The sequence below is a fragment of the Ammodytes marinus genome, assembly GCF_949987685.1.
Source record: "Ammodytes marinus genome assembly, chromosome: 20".
Classification (NCBI taxonomy): Eukaryota; Metazoa; Chordata; class Actinopteri; order Uranoscopiformes; family Ammodytidae; genus Ammodytes; species Ammodytes marinus.
In genome coordinates this window covers 15,252,166-15,266,116 of record NC_137224.1, presented here as the reverse complement: position 1 = coordinate 15,266,116, position 13,951 = coordinate 15,252,166, and the positions used below count along the sequence as shown (strand labels likewise).

The following is a 13,951-nucleotide window of genomic DNA, read 5'->3' as shown; positions in this document are numbered from 1 at the left end:
AAGTCTCATTTGTGTCCGCAGCTTGTTTTTTCAGCACAGAAGTGGCAACAATAATCAGTTAGCCTACAGTTTTAAATAATTGAAAACGTTACCTACCAAAAATTATTTAGCTTGGAGTTTATTATAACTTGACTTGTAAATGTAAAGATTTCAAATGAGGCAAAAGAGTGGTATCCTTCATTAAAATAGCATCCCTTTAAGAATAAGTTATTAAAGAAAGACAATTGGTTCGTTCATTGTGGACATTTTACGGCCTCACAAGTAGACTGAGTGGGCCTATTAACATAATAGACTGCAAATCAAAGTCCCCTCCTTGAAATCACTGCACCGTCTTTTACATATCTCCATCCATCTGCGTGTCAGCACTGCAGTGCAACCGAGCACTATTTTCTACGGGCTATTTTTATTATTGTTGTCATTGGTAAACACCACACATCTGCCTCCACAGAGCGCTTTCCCATTGGTTGAACAGCATGTCTGTCACGGTACTTCCGCCCGTTTGGCCGCTTTTGATTGGCCGAGGCTCCTCTTTTTTCCTCTTCTTCGCGGCGGTGGGTCGGAGCCGCTGTGTCCCCGGTCTGGCACGTTCCTAGCCAAATTCTCCACGGTGTAAAATTGGATCTCCCCCTTTTTCACAAACAAAAAAAAACTATAAAATATCCCCTGTTCAATTCCCTGCAACCCCCCCGCTTCTACGTTTACGCTTAACACACATCTCTAAATCTCCCACCGGATACCCTTTGAAGATGGCGGTGGTAAGCGGGATGTCGGGGTCGGCTGTAGCCCGGCTTGAGGGCCGAGAATTCGAGTATCTGATGAAGAAAAGGTCGGTAACCATCGGCCGGAACTCATCGCAGGGTTCGGTGGACGTCAGCATGGGACACTCGAGCTTCATCTCCCGGCGGCACCTCGAAATCTTCACCGCGGGCGAAGATGGCACCGGTACCGGCGAATTCTATCTGCGGTGCCTGGGAAAAAACGGGGTGTTTGTTGATGGGGTGTTCCAGAGGAGAGGGGCTCCACCTCTCCAGCTCCCACGAATGTAAGAACGATATTGACTTTTAAGTCGAGCTAAAAAGCAAGAAGATCTTCGCATTTAAGTGCTCGTGCGTTGTTATTGTTTTGTTGTCCCGCGGTGTTGTAGCACGTGCTGTGTCAAGCAACACAGTCTTGATACGTGCATGGCGATAACGTCACACCAAACCTCGCTGCAAAATGTGCTATTTTAATTATGCCGGTTCTCGGTAACAAATACAAAAGGTCATTCAGCTTTATGTTTATCGTGTTGGTGTCTGCTTGTATTCGGCATACATGTTCCACCAAGCAGACGTCATGAGACGGCAGGCACTGTTTACTATTTATCCATAGTCAAAACCATTCACCATAGTTCATAACGTGTAAAAAAATAAGTTATTTGTTTTATGTGCTGTGTAGGCTACTTCTACAATGAATTGTAGACCAATTAACTCTTAATTCGTGTTCTCAGCGAAGTAAAAAACATTAAAATGGCCGCATTGTTGTTAATAGAATTTGGTTTGAGTTGCCCTCAGAAGAAGCAGATAACTTATTGTATGTTGTATACTAGCAACACCGGCTAATGGTTCAGTCAGTGTTGTGTTCGCATAAGTAATGTTTCTGACCCATGTTTTCCTCACAAAGAGTAGAGATTAATTACTGTAATATTATCGATACAACACATTGTGTACGTGTGGCACGGCGTTACATGGCAACCTCCCAAGCTAAGGTTGGAGCTTTACTTAATGTGATATGGCTCCATGCCAGCTTGTCCTCAAGTTCCCCTTTGGTGTGTTTACGCTCTTCATCTTGTTGTCATTCTTTCCTGGTTCCAGTTCGGGGAAGGGGAAGGCGGTAACTACCATGAAATTATTATTATTGTAGTATCCTTACTTCCATTTTACCTTTAATATTCATATATTTTTAGGGGAGGCTGTGTCAATATTGTCAACAACACGTCGTTGAAGTAATTTGTTTCAAGGTCTCAGCAACTGGTCCAAATATACCCTATTAATAATAATAGGGTATATTTGGACACGTTTGACATGATGCGTTACATAATGCTCATGGTGGACTTCCATATTTAAACCGTGAATCTCACTTGGCTTCAGTTAGACCTCTATGGAATTTGCTGGTTGCCAGGCAGACAGTCTGTCTGTCTGCACAATGGTATTGTAGCAAAGCATAGGGTTTCCCACTTAATTCATTGGTATTTGAATGCAGAAAAAACATGCAATCTAATGTAGAAGAATGGAAGCACCTGTTTTAATTTGAAAAGTAACGCATTTGTTTGTGCGTGTCTTTTTTTGTTCTCAGGTGCTGCCTACGGTTCCCCAGCACCAGTATAAAGATCACGTTCACAGCCCTGTCCATTGACAAGAAGGAGCCAAGGAACGTGCCGGAATCACCGGTCAAGCCCGTCCAGCCCCAAATCTCCCCACTGACCATCAACATTCCGGACAACATTGCCCACCTCATGAGCCCTCTGCCTTCACCCACTGGCACCCTCAGGTGAGGGGGAGGAGGGAACTGTGTGTGTGATGCTTTAAACAGCACATGTAGTTTAAAGGTGGTGTCAGCGGTTCTGGAGAACGCTGGTTGGCAAAATCCTTTTTTTGTCAAAATCAGTTATACTTATCTCCTTACGATCCGCTACCTGCCCGTACAGTGTGTGCACTAAAAAAAAATCCACTTTTGATACACAGCCTAGGCTCTGAGAACTGGCATGTTGCTAGCTAGGATGGGCCCCTTTTGTTTACATACCCTTTGTATACATATCCATTTACAGAGCTTAGCCTGTATATGAACACCCGATATTTTTTACGGGTCGGTTCCGGATTGCGAGGAGATATCCTCTGCTTTTGACAAAGTGAATTTGACAGCAAGCCCACTCTTGAATCGTTGACTCCACCTTTTTAAATGGTTATATTTTCAGTGCTCTGGAAATGAATTCAGAATTACAGATTATTATATATATATAATTTTTTTCCTAATTCATTTTTCTAGTGCGGCAAACTCCTGTCCTTCAAGTCCGCGGGGGGCAGGATACTCTAGCTACAGGACTGGCCGTGTCCTGGCCTCAGACCTAATAGGAGACAACTCCCAATCAGAAAACGACAAAGAAGCCTCAGGAGAAGACAGCCCAAAGGTGAGAGCGTGGCAGAGTTGTGCAATGAAAATATGCACAAATACGTTTTGGCGTGTCTGCCTCTATTTTAAAATGAATGCAAGAAGAAGATATTGGAAACAAGACCGTGCCTGATGAAAGAGGCAGACTGGAGAGAATATCAGTGCATATCTAGTTCTGTCAGAAAAAACTCTATGAAAATCCCTGGGTTACTCATTGAAGTCTAAACATTGCACAACGCTCACAACAACATAGACTTTGAAGTATAGAACCTGTCTGTACTTTGCTATGTCTTTGTGTGTTTGTGTTCATGCCAGGTACCTGCTTGTGAACAAACACTACTCAAGCTTGCCTTCTATGTCACTAACTAAGCCACTCTTCCTCCCAGTAGCACAAACATTAAACATTCTTTTATTTTCCCTACAGGATGACTCCAAACCTCCGTATTCATACGCACAGCTAATAGTCCAAGCTATCACCATGGCCCCGGACAAACAGCTTACGCTCAATGGAATATACACTCACATCACCAAGAACTACCCCTACTACAGAACAGCTGATAAAGGCTGGCAGGTCAGAGCCTTCACTATTTGCCACCAGTGTTTACACTTGCAGTATGTCTGTGTTTTGAATAGCAATGGGTGAATTTGAATTTGTCTCACGAATGGGTCCATAAAACCTCATCTTCCACTAAAACTGGTGTTCAAATTTCTATGGTCGCTTAATGCAATACAATGAGGAAGTGTAACAAAAATGTAGATGGCAGTTAAAGAATCTTAAACATCTCACTAAACAAAAAAAAAAGTAATTTTGTTAAAACATTTCTGTGTAATTGGCAGTGACATTCTAAAGTTGCTGTCTGATTGATGTCCAACTTTGCAGATATTATAATAATTATTCAGTTTAAATTCTGAGATTACGTGGGGGGAGCTTGTGGATTAGTGGTGAGGGCGCCCCCCAATAGAGGCTCAGTCCTCAGAACTGCCTAATAAAAGCATAAAAAAATACCCCAAAAATTATTAGATGATTTAATAAGAACTTCTTAAGGGTGCTGTGAGCGAAATGGTACTTTTAGCTAACTTCCTGTCAGTGACTGCAGTTAGCAGTCCCCTCCCTCGTCCCTATGTCACCACATTAATGCACTGCGGTCTTCAAGCAGCGAGTTATCGAGCATCATCTCAGATCCGTAAGTGCGATAAAACATGATAAAAACCATCCAAACAGACATTCGGAAGGATTTTTACTTGCTCCGCCATTGTAGGCGCATAAACATTCACCCCTCTGTCGCTCTCTGCGCGTGCACTGGCAGAGACGTACCCATTTGTAGCGTTCTCTCTCTTCTGATTGGATATCAGGTTTTGGGATTCCAGAAATGTTTATTTGCCGATTACATGCTGAGGGGGTGACTGAGAGACCTGTGTTATGTATACTGTATAAGTGATCACTGTGTGAATGTAGAGCGATTTAACACGTACAGTGCTGCTTGAAAGTATGTGAACCCCTTGAGCATTTTGGAATTGTATTTAGTTTAACCATTATGAATTCATTTGTATCAATACCAGCATTTCTTATATTAAATAACAGGTGTGTGTTTATCAATTCCACATTTTTCTTTTCCGGAAATCAATTGTTAAAACGGATAAAACAAATAATTTACCAACTTTTGTATGTGCAAAAGTTTGTGAACCCTAAGCTTCATTGCTTAAATTGAGCAGGTAAACACAATCAGGTCGGCCAAATTCAGCAATGAAATGGACCAATGTAATGAGAGATCTTTAGGGAAGAAATTGGGCAGCACTAGATAAAACAGAGATAAAACCTCGTCAGTTTAGGCTCACCAAAGTGAACCCATACAGGTCAGACATGCAAAGAGGAAATCTCAGAGAAAAGAGCTGTGATGTTGCACATTTTTCTGGGGACAGCTATAAATACATTTAAAAAAAGTTTTAGCTCCATCGGTCCACAGTGAGGCAAATCATCTACAAATGGAGAGCTTTAAGAGTGACTGAATATCTGCCTAGATGTGGACTTCTTTCAAAAATATCCACAAGAATAGTGATTTTTCAGTTAAAAGCCAACCCAAACATTACATCTGGAGATTTGCAGACCTCTCTTGCAGCATCTGGGACAGATGTGCATGGTTCCACAATAAGAAGAAAACTCAGTCAACATGGCTTTCATGGGAGGGTTGCTGAAGAAGCCTCTGCTCTCAAAAAAGAACACAACTGCTTGTCAAAACTTTGCCAGAGAGCACCTGGAAATACCTGAAGTCTTCTGGAAGTCTATTCTGTGGACAGATTAGTCCAAAATTTGACTGTTTGCTCATAACAAAAACCGCCATGTTTGGGCGAAAACGCAACTCTGCCTACCACCAAAATAACCTTCTCCCAAGTGAAGAATGGTGGTGGCAAATGGTCTGCAAATCTCTAGATGTAATGTTTGGATTGGCTTTTACCTGAAAAATCACATTTCTTTTGCCGCTTGTGAATATTTTCTTCTTCCACTTAAGGCAGATGTTAATTCACTCTTAAAGCTCTACAGTTATAGATGATTTGCCTCAAATCGATGGAGGACCGATGGAGCTCAAACTTTATTTTTTTTTATTTATAGCTGTCCCCAGACAAATGTGCAACATCACAACTCTCTTCCTGAGATCCTCTGAAATGTTCTTTCCTCTTGGCATGTCTGGCCTGTATGGGTTGGTGAGCGTAAACTGACCTGGTTTTATCTAGTGCCGCCCAATATCTTCCCTAAGGATCTCTCATTCCATTGGTCCAGTTCTTCACTCAATTTGGCCCACCTGATTGTGTTTACCTGCTCGATTTAAGCAATGCATCTCAGGGTTTACTAATTTTTGCACATACAAAAGTTGGCAAATCATTTGCTTTATTTGTTTTAACCATTGATTTCTGGAAAAGAAAAATGTGGTATTGATAAAAATGAAAACGGATCAAGGGGTTCACATACCTTTTAAGCAGCACTGTATATTAACATAAATATATCGCTCACTTCACCTTCCTTCTGTCTGTCTGTCTCTTTAGAACTCGATCCGCCACAACCTGTCCCTGAACCGATACTTCATCAAAGTGGCGCGCTCTCAGGAGGAGCCGGGGAAAGGCTCCTTCTGGAGGATTGACCCGTCCTCTGAGGGCAAGCTGATGGAGCAAGCTTTCAGGAAGCGCCGGCCCAGGGGAGTGCCCTGCTTCAGGACCCCTATGGGACCCCTCTCCTCCAGGTAAACAACATCTCGGCTGCGGTACAATCCCCCTTACTTTCCCTGCTATTTAGTTAGGCAGAAAAAGATGTAGGATGAGATCAGATGCAGCATGCTTAGATGCTTCTACTCCATCCGGTCGTAAGTTTTAGTGTGTTTACTGTGTAGTCGAAGCCTCCGAGTGAACAAAACCAGCGATGAGACGGACATACTGTATACGCATGGTAAGATCAAGGTGCAATTTTATGATGAAATTAATAAGTAATAGTTTCTCAAAACCTCCTAACAAATGCAGCGATCCTCTGGTAAACAAACAGAAGTCAAGTTTACAAAGGGTTTAAAAAAATAAATAAAAAATTCACTTGTGTGTCACAGTTTATTTTATCCCCGGTGAAGCTTATTTAGTTTTAATATTTAATACAGACTTTTAGTATTCAAAACACTCTGGTTTTACTGTCCGGTTGTGCTGTTTGGTGTTGACAAAAAGGCCGAACCGCACAGAAAAAAGATACAGTTAAGAAAACACCTGTTTATGTGTGGACATGACCTTTCAGTGGTCGTACGTTCTCTGAGCCTATAGAGCTTTAGCAAATGTCAATAATCGACCCCGATTCTTCTCCTCTCTCCCAGGAGCGCTCCAGCTTCTCCCAGCCACACAGGGGCACTGTCTGCCCACTCCAGTGGGGTCCAGACCCCAGACAGCCTGTCCAGGGAGGGCTCCCCAGTCCCCATGGAGCCAGAGCCAACCCCACCGCCAGCCCCCACCCAAACCACTACAGTCCAGCCCAAACTCGCTGTCATACGAGAGGCCCGCTTTGCACAGAACTCTGGTAAAACGCAAAAGTCTTTAGGTGACTTTTCTAATCAATGTTTCCTCAATTGTTGACTGTTTTATGTGATGATATCCAGTGTTTATGTGCATTTTGACAGTAGTGCGTGCGTACTGTACAGTACATTTTGTTGCGTTCCTTTTACATTGGATGTCGGTGGTCGGAACTGTAAGTCTGACATCTGAGATGTCTGTAGCAGTAGTGGGAAATTAAAAGAAAGCTTGAATGTTTGCTTTTAGCAATCACCTTATGAACATTTGTCTTTTGCATTATCTTGGGTTAGCCATTGTTGGCAGTATTAGTTGATAACAACGTTCTATGTTGTATTTTGTCCATACAAATATGGTAGCAACATATCTAAAGATAGGAAATGAGCAGGTGATTTAATGTGACACAAATAATACAGAAGAGCTAAAATGTTCTACTATCAAAGTGTTCGCTGCTGTTCATGTGCTGGGCAGCCATGTTGAATGGTGTACTCGGGTTTGGCGAGGTTTCTCCCAGTTTCAAATTAGGAATTCCGACCTCAGGGGGCGTGAACGTTTACATTTCCAGTCATTAAGCTCTAACCCTGGCCCATTGATAGGCTCCCCCCTCAACAACCAGCCAGTGTTGATGGCAGTGCAGACCACCATGAAGCCGGTCACCTTCACCATGGGGACGCCGGTCAGCTCCAGCCCCGTCATGCAGACGGTGCACGTGGTCCACCAGATACCGGCCGTCACCATGGCAACTGTCGCCGCACAGCCCGTCGCCACGGTGAGCTCAGGACCCCATGAGAACGGAAACGGAGAGCACCGAGAGATCAAAGGTGAGAGCCCCTTCATGCTGCTGTCAGTTAAATATGCAAGGTTAATGCTCACCTTTTATAATGTGTTTTATGTATTCTAATCTTGCCCCTGTAAAGCACTTTGAGTGGCCTTGTGTCTGAATTGTGCTATATAAATAAACTTGCATTGCCCTGCCTATTATGCAAAAGCACTTTTTCATGTTTTTGCAACTTAATTATGGGTCCCAGGTGTGACAGGACTTCACCTGGGACCCATAATAATGTGAAAAAAACGTGAAAAAGTGCAAACAAACCCATGTCAAAAGAGGCTCCTAAAGTATGAGAAAAAACAACCCTCTCTTTTTCTCCATCTTTCTAAAAACCTGTGTTGAAAACCCCAGTCAGATTTTTCCAGTTAGATTCAAATCAGCAATTAGATTGAAGGCCAATCAGAGCAGACTGGGCTTTTTGGAAGGCGGGGCTTAAAGAGACGGGCACTAAACATTTCAGACAGTGGCTGAAAAGAGGAGATTCAGGAATGGCACTGGGAGAAATAAAAAAAATGTTTGTGCACTACACCATGAATAGCAGTTTCTAGTAGAAATCCAAATTACAATATGAAAATGAGCATAATATTAGAGCTAGCGCCACTGTGCAGTCAAAGTATTCTAATGGTGTCTGCCCATGGGAACGGAGTCTGATATTCCCTTCCCTCCCTGTGTGCAGTCAAAGTGGAGTCGGTGCCCTCCGTCACAGCCTCATCTATAGGCGGAGTGGGTCGCTTCATCCAGACCTCTCAGGCTGCTCCGCTGACCACAGTCACCATCCTGCAGCAGCCCCCGCTGGGCCAGCACCAGCTGCCTATAAAGGCCATCACACAGAACGGCACCCACCTGCTCCCCATCACCACGGCCGCCAGCACAGGTGAGACACGCACACCCAAGCACACTGACACACACCCACAGATTTGCGCGAGCAGACTTCCCAGACAGTTGCACATTAATGGCGCACTCACACTAGGCGAGTTTGCCTGTTCCGTGCTGCAGGAAGATTCCCCTTCCCCACTCCCCCGCTGGCCCGTGGTCACACTGCTCCCAAAGGCCGTGGCCCGGGCACGATTGCTCCATCATACATACGTCATCACGTCGTAATACGATACATACGTCATCACCAAGCGTACTCGCTGCCGGAATTAGTAGAACAACAATGGAGAACAACAGTAGTCGCCCCAAACACGTCCAAATTTTTGTGGGTCTTATCCAGCTGCGACCATGGCTGCGACTGAATACTGTCGCCGGCCCAAATTTCTAGCAAACTCTCCACTTCGCGATCACACAGGAACCCACTCGTGAACCTCTTGCTGCCATTGTTAACAATTATTGTGGGGAAGATGGGTCGCCCATGAACTACGTCATCCAGCTCAGGTTGCGTATCCGTGCGTGTGCGCGTGTCATCTCATTAGCATCTATGCCGTTCTCTCTGGCACACCTCTCCCAAGTGTGCCGTGGCCAAGGGGGTGTTCCGTGCTGTAATACGGATGGCGTGGTCACACTAGCCAAACGTTCTAGACTTTAGTATGCAAATGAGCTCGGGCACGGAACAGCGGCCCTAGTGTGAGTGCGCCCTAAAAGGAGGCCATATTCTAAATCTATCCTGAGGCCGTCTCCTTCTCCCGGCATCCACCTGTCTTTTCCAGAGCACTTAAAGATGCCCTGCTGAGTCCTCTGGTAAACGAACAGAAGTCAAGTTTACAAAGGGTTTAAAAAATAAATAAAAAATACACTTGTGTGTCACAGTTTATTTTATCCCCCATGAAGCTTATTTTGTTTTAATATTTAATAGGGCCCGACCTATATTGATTTTGGAGTGCCGATGCCGATTATTTTCAGAGAAAAATTACGATTTACGATTTAAATCGTCAGATTAAAAAATTAAAAATTAAAAAAATCCCCAAAATATATATTGAGAACATTTTCTTTTTTGAACCCTTACAAATATATATACCTTTTACTGTTGAAAATATGTACAGGAACTTTTTCTTTATTGCAATACGCATTGTCTAAAAAAAATAAGTGTAACAAATATGTCTAAATTCAGACATTATGCATTTTACAAATATGTCTAAATTCAGACATTAAGCATTTTATGTAACTGCACCCAACCCTCTGGAACTCCCTCCCCCCAAACATCAGCATCTCACACTCAATAAACTTATTCAAAAGTCAACTCAAAACTCACCTCTTTAAGGAAGCATAATGACACCTGACTCCAATTCAAACCTTATTTTATTTTTTTCTGTATTTTGTTTTATTTTTCAACATGTATGATTATCTATGATGTAAAGTGTCTTTGAATGACCTCCAAAAAAGTACCATATAAATTCTATCAATTATTTTTATTATTAACTGTCAAGCGATGACCAATGCCTCTGCTAATGCTTGGGGAACTGTCAAGTGTAAATTAATCCAATGTATTACAACACACCTGCTGCTGCTGTAAATAGGCTATAGCATTAATGCTATTCATTTAGGCTACCTCCAGGGCAGCAATACATTTCACACATGATTGCTTTATCATCTTCCCATGCATCTGTCACCACTTAACTTTGCTTCTTTTCACGTCACCACCACCAATTCTAGATTAGAGCAATAGTGTGTAAAAGCCCCAGCATTGGATCATGTGCAGGTGATCCCATGTGTGTCCTTGTGTGCATGTATGTTACAAATAATACTGGAACTCACCAATCAAGAAATTGCGGCATTCGTCTTTAATATTACAACACCACCATGAAACCTTGTTTTTAATCTCAGGATTTCTCCTCTTGCACTTAAGCTGCAGTGTATGAATGGTGTCTAACTATGTGGACCTACAGCTTGTTGAGCGACTGTATCCTGCGATCTTTGTACTGAACATACAGGTGGCAGTAACTGGAAGGCTTAAGCATAATGTTTTTTAACTTGTAACTTTGCAAAGGGATTGACCCATATGAGTAGGTCTGTGATCTTATAAAAAGAATAGTGTTTAACTCGTTTACAGTATAAAAGGAGTTAAAGAGAGGATAGTGAAGTTAGATATAATGACATAAAAGCATAAAACGGAGGTCAAACGCGTAGCTATAAGCTCCAGGAACAGATTTAATGAGATACAGGGCCAAAGTTGAAACTGGAATAGCACATAAGTGGTGTAGATGCTTATAATTCATATATTGTATACCAAATTATTTTGTTTTTCATGATGCACTAAATACGGAGTTTAAATATGCCCTTTTACAGGCAACTTTGGGATTTTTTTTCAATTTCCTATATTCACTGATTTTGACAAAAAGCGTCCTCCAGAATCGCTGACTCCTCCTTTTTTAAAGTTATTGATTAATTTTACGATCGTATGACAAAAAGAACTGAGTCATGTTTGAGACCCTGGAACCAGAGAATGCATTTCACTTTTTCCTGCAAGTTGATGTTAACGATTAACAATCGGGCGTATCAAAGTTACCGATGAAGTTTCTTAAAGTGGATAATATAATTGACCAATCGGCTCACCTTTAGCCCCATTCTGTATTCTTCTATTAAAAGTTGGGAGGATGTGTTTGTCATCTTCAGACTCCATACAGCAGCACTTACAATTCAATTCAAGCTTTCAATTCAAGACAGTGGTAGAGGAAGTACTTCTATACTCCTTTTTTCCTCTTCAATAAGTCTTATCTCTTCTCCCTCCCTCCATCCAGCCGTAGCCAACCCTCTCCACCTGCTGGCAGCCCACGCCTCGGCCTCGGCCTCCCTCCCCACCAAAAGGCAGAACGGAGAGCTGCAGGACCAGCCGCAGTCCAAGAGGCTCAAAGAGGAGAGTCAAACAAACAACAACGGCATCGCCAACAACAACAACGGTACCACGGACAGAGCCGGAGAGGGAGGGCTCAGTAAACACAACGGTGACTAGTAGCCTTCCCATCCGGTCTGAGTCCTGACCCCAAACGCATTGAGCCTCACCCCCCCCCCCCCCCCCATCCATCCTACACGCTTATCTAAAGCCTCGTTTCCACTGAGCAGTACGGTTTGGGTCGCTTACCTAGTCACACCTATTTTTGTCACCCTTTTGGTCAGGGTACCAAGCCGTCCCAAAAGGGTGGAGCTACACACTGCTGGATTGGACGACAAAATAATTTCTGTCTGACGGTTCAACTTCCGTTTATTGTGTAGTAGTCACCTCTGCAATAGTCTTGTGTTAAGAGAAAAATGTCGGAGCGCAGATCTTTGTTCATTGAATTAATAAGCACGCTACACCGTATATATTCTGACTGCCGCCGACTGGCATAAACCCCACCTACCAAGGTACTGTAGGCAGTGGAAACCCAAGCCAGACCTAGGGTTACCGTGCCTTGCCCAACCAGGCCATGCCGAACTGAACTGTGCTGCTCAGTGGAAATGAGGCCTATCATCTACTCCAAGGTGCCAAAAAGAGAAGAAGAGACGCGGAAACACCTGCAGGACTACAGAATGTTCAAAACCCTCCTCCTAAACCCCCTCTCCCCTAACAATCCTTTTACATATATTTAAGACCACGAAGAATACGATGCAAAAACTTAAAGACCAAAATTGAAAAAAAGAAGAAAAAAAAAAAAAAGGAATCAAAGAGTTGCTGCTGACTGTGAATCCCCCTCTACCCCCTGAAGTGAGACCCAGATGGTGAGAAGAAGCACACAGGAAGAAATAACAGACTCAGATAATAAATGGAGATGAATAAAATCCAGATTCCCAGATATATATATATATTGAAAAAAAGAAGAAAAAAATAAAGACTTATCGGAGTCCTGAAACTGCCCAAAGACGGGAAGGAGCCTCAGTAGCATTACAGACGAGCGCTAAACTGTGTCCGATGGAAAGAAAAGAAAAGAGAGAAAAAAAAAAGCAACCTATTGAAATAATCCCCCACCACCAAGTAGTGTGTTCCGCTAAGGGAAAAAAAAGCGTGTTACGTACGTGTGGACATTCCCATCTTCGGCAGCTAGCCTCTGTGTCGACCTACCTAACCTAAGTCGTGAGTAGATATGCAGTATTCCGTTGTACAAGTGTATCTATGAAACTTTGAGTGTTTTTCTCCACTTTTTTTTTTCTTTTCTTTTTTTTCTTCCCCAAGGCACAGATACTATCTAGTAATAATTAAGTAAAACTAAAAAGCTATACGTGGGCTCTTTGAGAACAATTCTAAAACATCACAACATGAACTTTTTGGGAATCCTTTTATTTACTTGTTTTTGTATGTGGACTCTTTGTTCAGTGAAATGAATGTAGTCTCCCCCCCTCTCAACCCCCTATTTTTATTTCATTTTTAAAGAAAACACTATCTATGGCGTGGCTGTTTTTTTTTCTTTTCTCCTGCTCATTCATGCAAAATGAAAATTCTTTATCGCTGTACATCTACAGATTTTTTCATATTTTACAAATATCCTGAGATAAAAGAAGAGTATATTCCCATGCGTATTTGACCATAATGCTTCATGGAGCTTGCATGTTAACGGATCTAGAGACAGTGTAACTTGAGCAGAATATCTCTGAATATGGAACTGAAGAAAAACTTAAGACTGAATCTACTCTATATGATTCTGACCAGAGATGCACTTAATCCTCTTTGTAGTTTTTCCCTTTTTGTATTTTTTCCTTTGCCGTTTTATTTTTTTCCCCTCCCCCCCATCATCATGGACTGTGTATGTTACCTTTTTGTGTTGGAAGTTGGCAGTCTCTTTTCGCTTGATTAATTTGATTCTGTTCAGGCTACTAAACCCAGTCTATTCAGATTGTATTCTATGTTACACGAGGAAAAACAAGTGATAAGTGTTTGTTCTGCTTCAGTGGGTAAAATGCTTCTTTTTTTTTAATAAATTTATTTAAAACACATCACCTCCTAGTTTGTACTTCTTTTGAGTAAAAGCCTTCTCTAGTGGGGGGGCTAAAATGCAAACTCCCAACCTGTCTTGTGTGAAGAGTCATTTCTTTCGGTTT

At 42.5% G+C, this 13,951-nt stretch overlaps 1 protein-coding gene across 1 annotated transcript; it reads left to right on the top strand.

Moving 5' to 3' along the window:
- The first annotated feature begins 558 nt into the window (after positions 1-558).
- Positions 559-13,813, top strand: foxk2a (forkhead box K2a). Its single transcript, XM_080049369.1, has 9 exons — positions 559-1,042; positions 2,332-2,526; positions 3,022-3,163; positions 3,569-3,715; positions 6,184-6,377; positions 6,987-7,186; positions 7,773-7,997; positions 8,682-8,879; positions 11,680-13,813. The coding sequence occupies exons 1-9, from the start codon at positions 747-749 to the stop codon at positions 11,889-11,891; spliced, it is 1,809 nt and encodes a 602-aa protein (XP_079905495.1). The 5' UTR covers positions 559-746; the 3' UTR covers positions 11,892-13,813.
- Positions 13,814-13,951: the final 138 nt, after the last annotated feature.

Coding starts and splice junctions, on each gene's coding strand:
- foxk2a (XM_080049369.1), top strand. CDS start 747: ATGGCGGTGGTAAGCGGGATGTCGGGGTCGGCTGTAGCCCGGCTTGAG. Junction 3,164..3,568: donor CAGGAGAAGACAGCCCAAAG/GTGAGAGCGTGG, acceptor TTTTCCCTACAG/GATGACTCCAAACCTCCGTA. Junction 8,880..11,679: donor CACCACGGCCGCCAGCACAG/GTGAGACACGCA, acceptor CCCTCCATCCAG/CCGTAGCCAACCCTCTCCAC.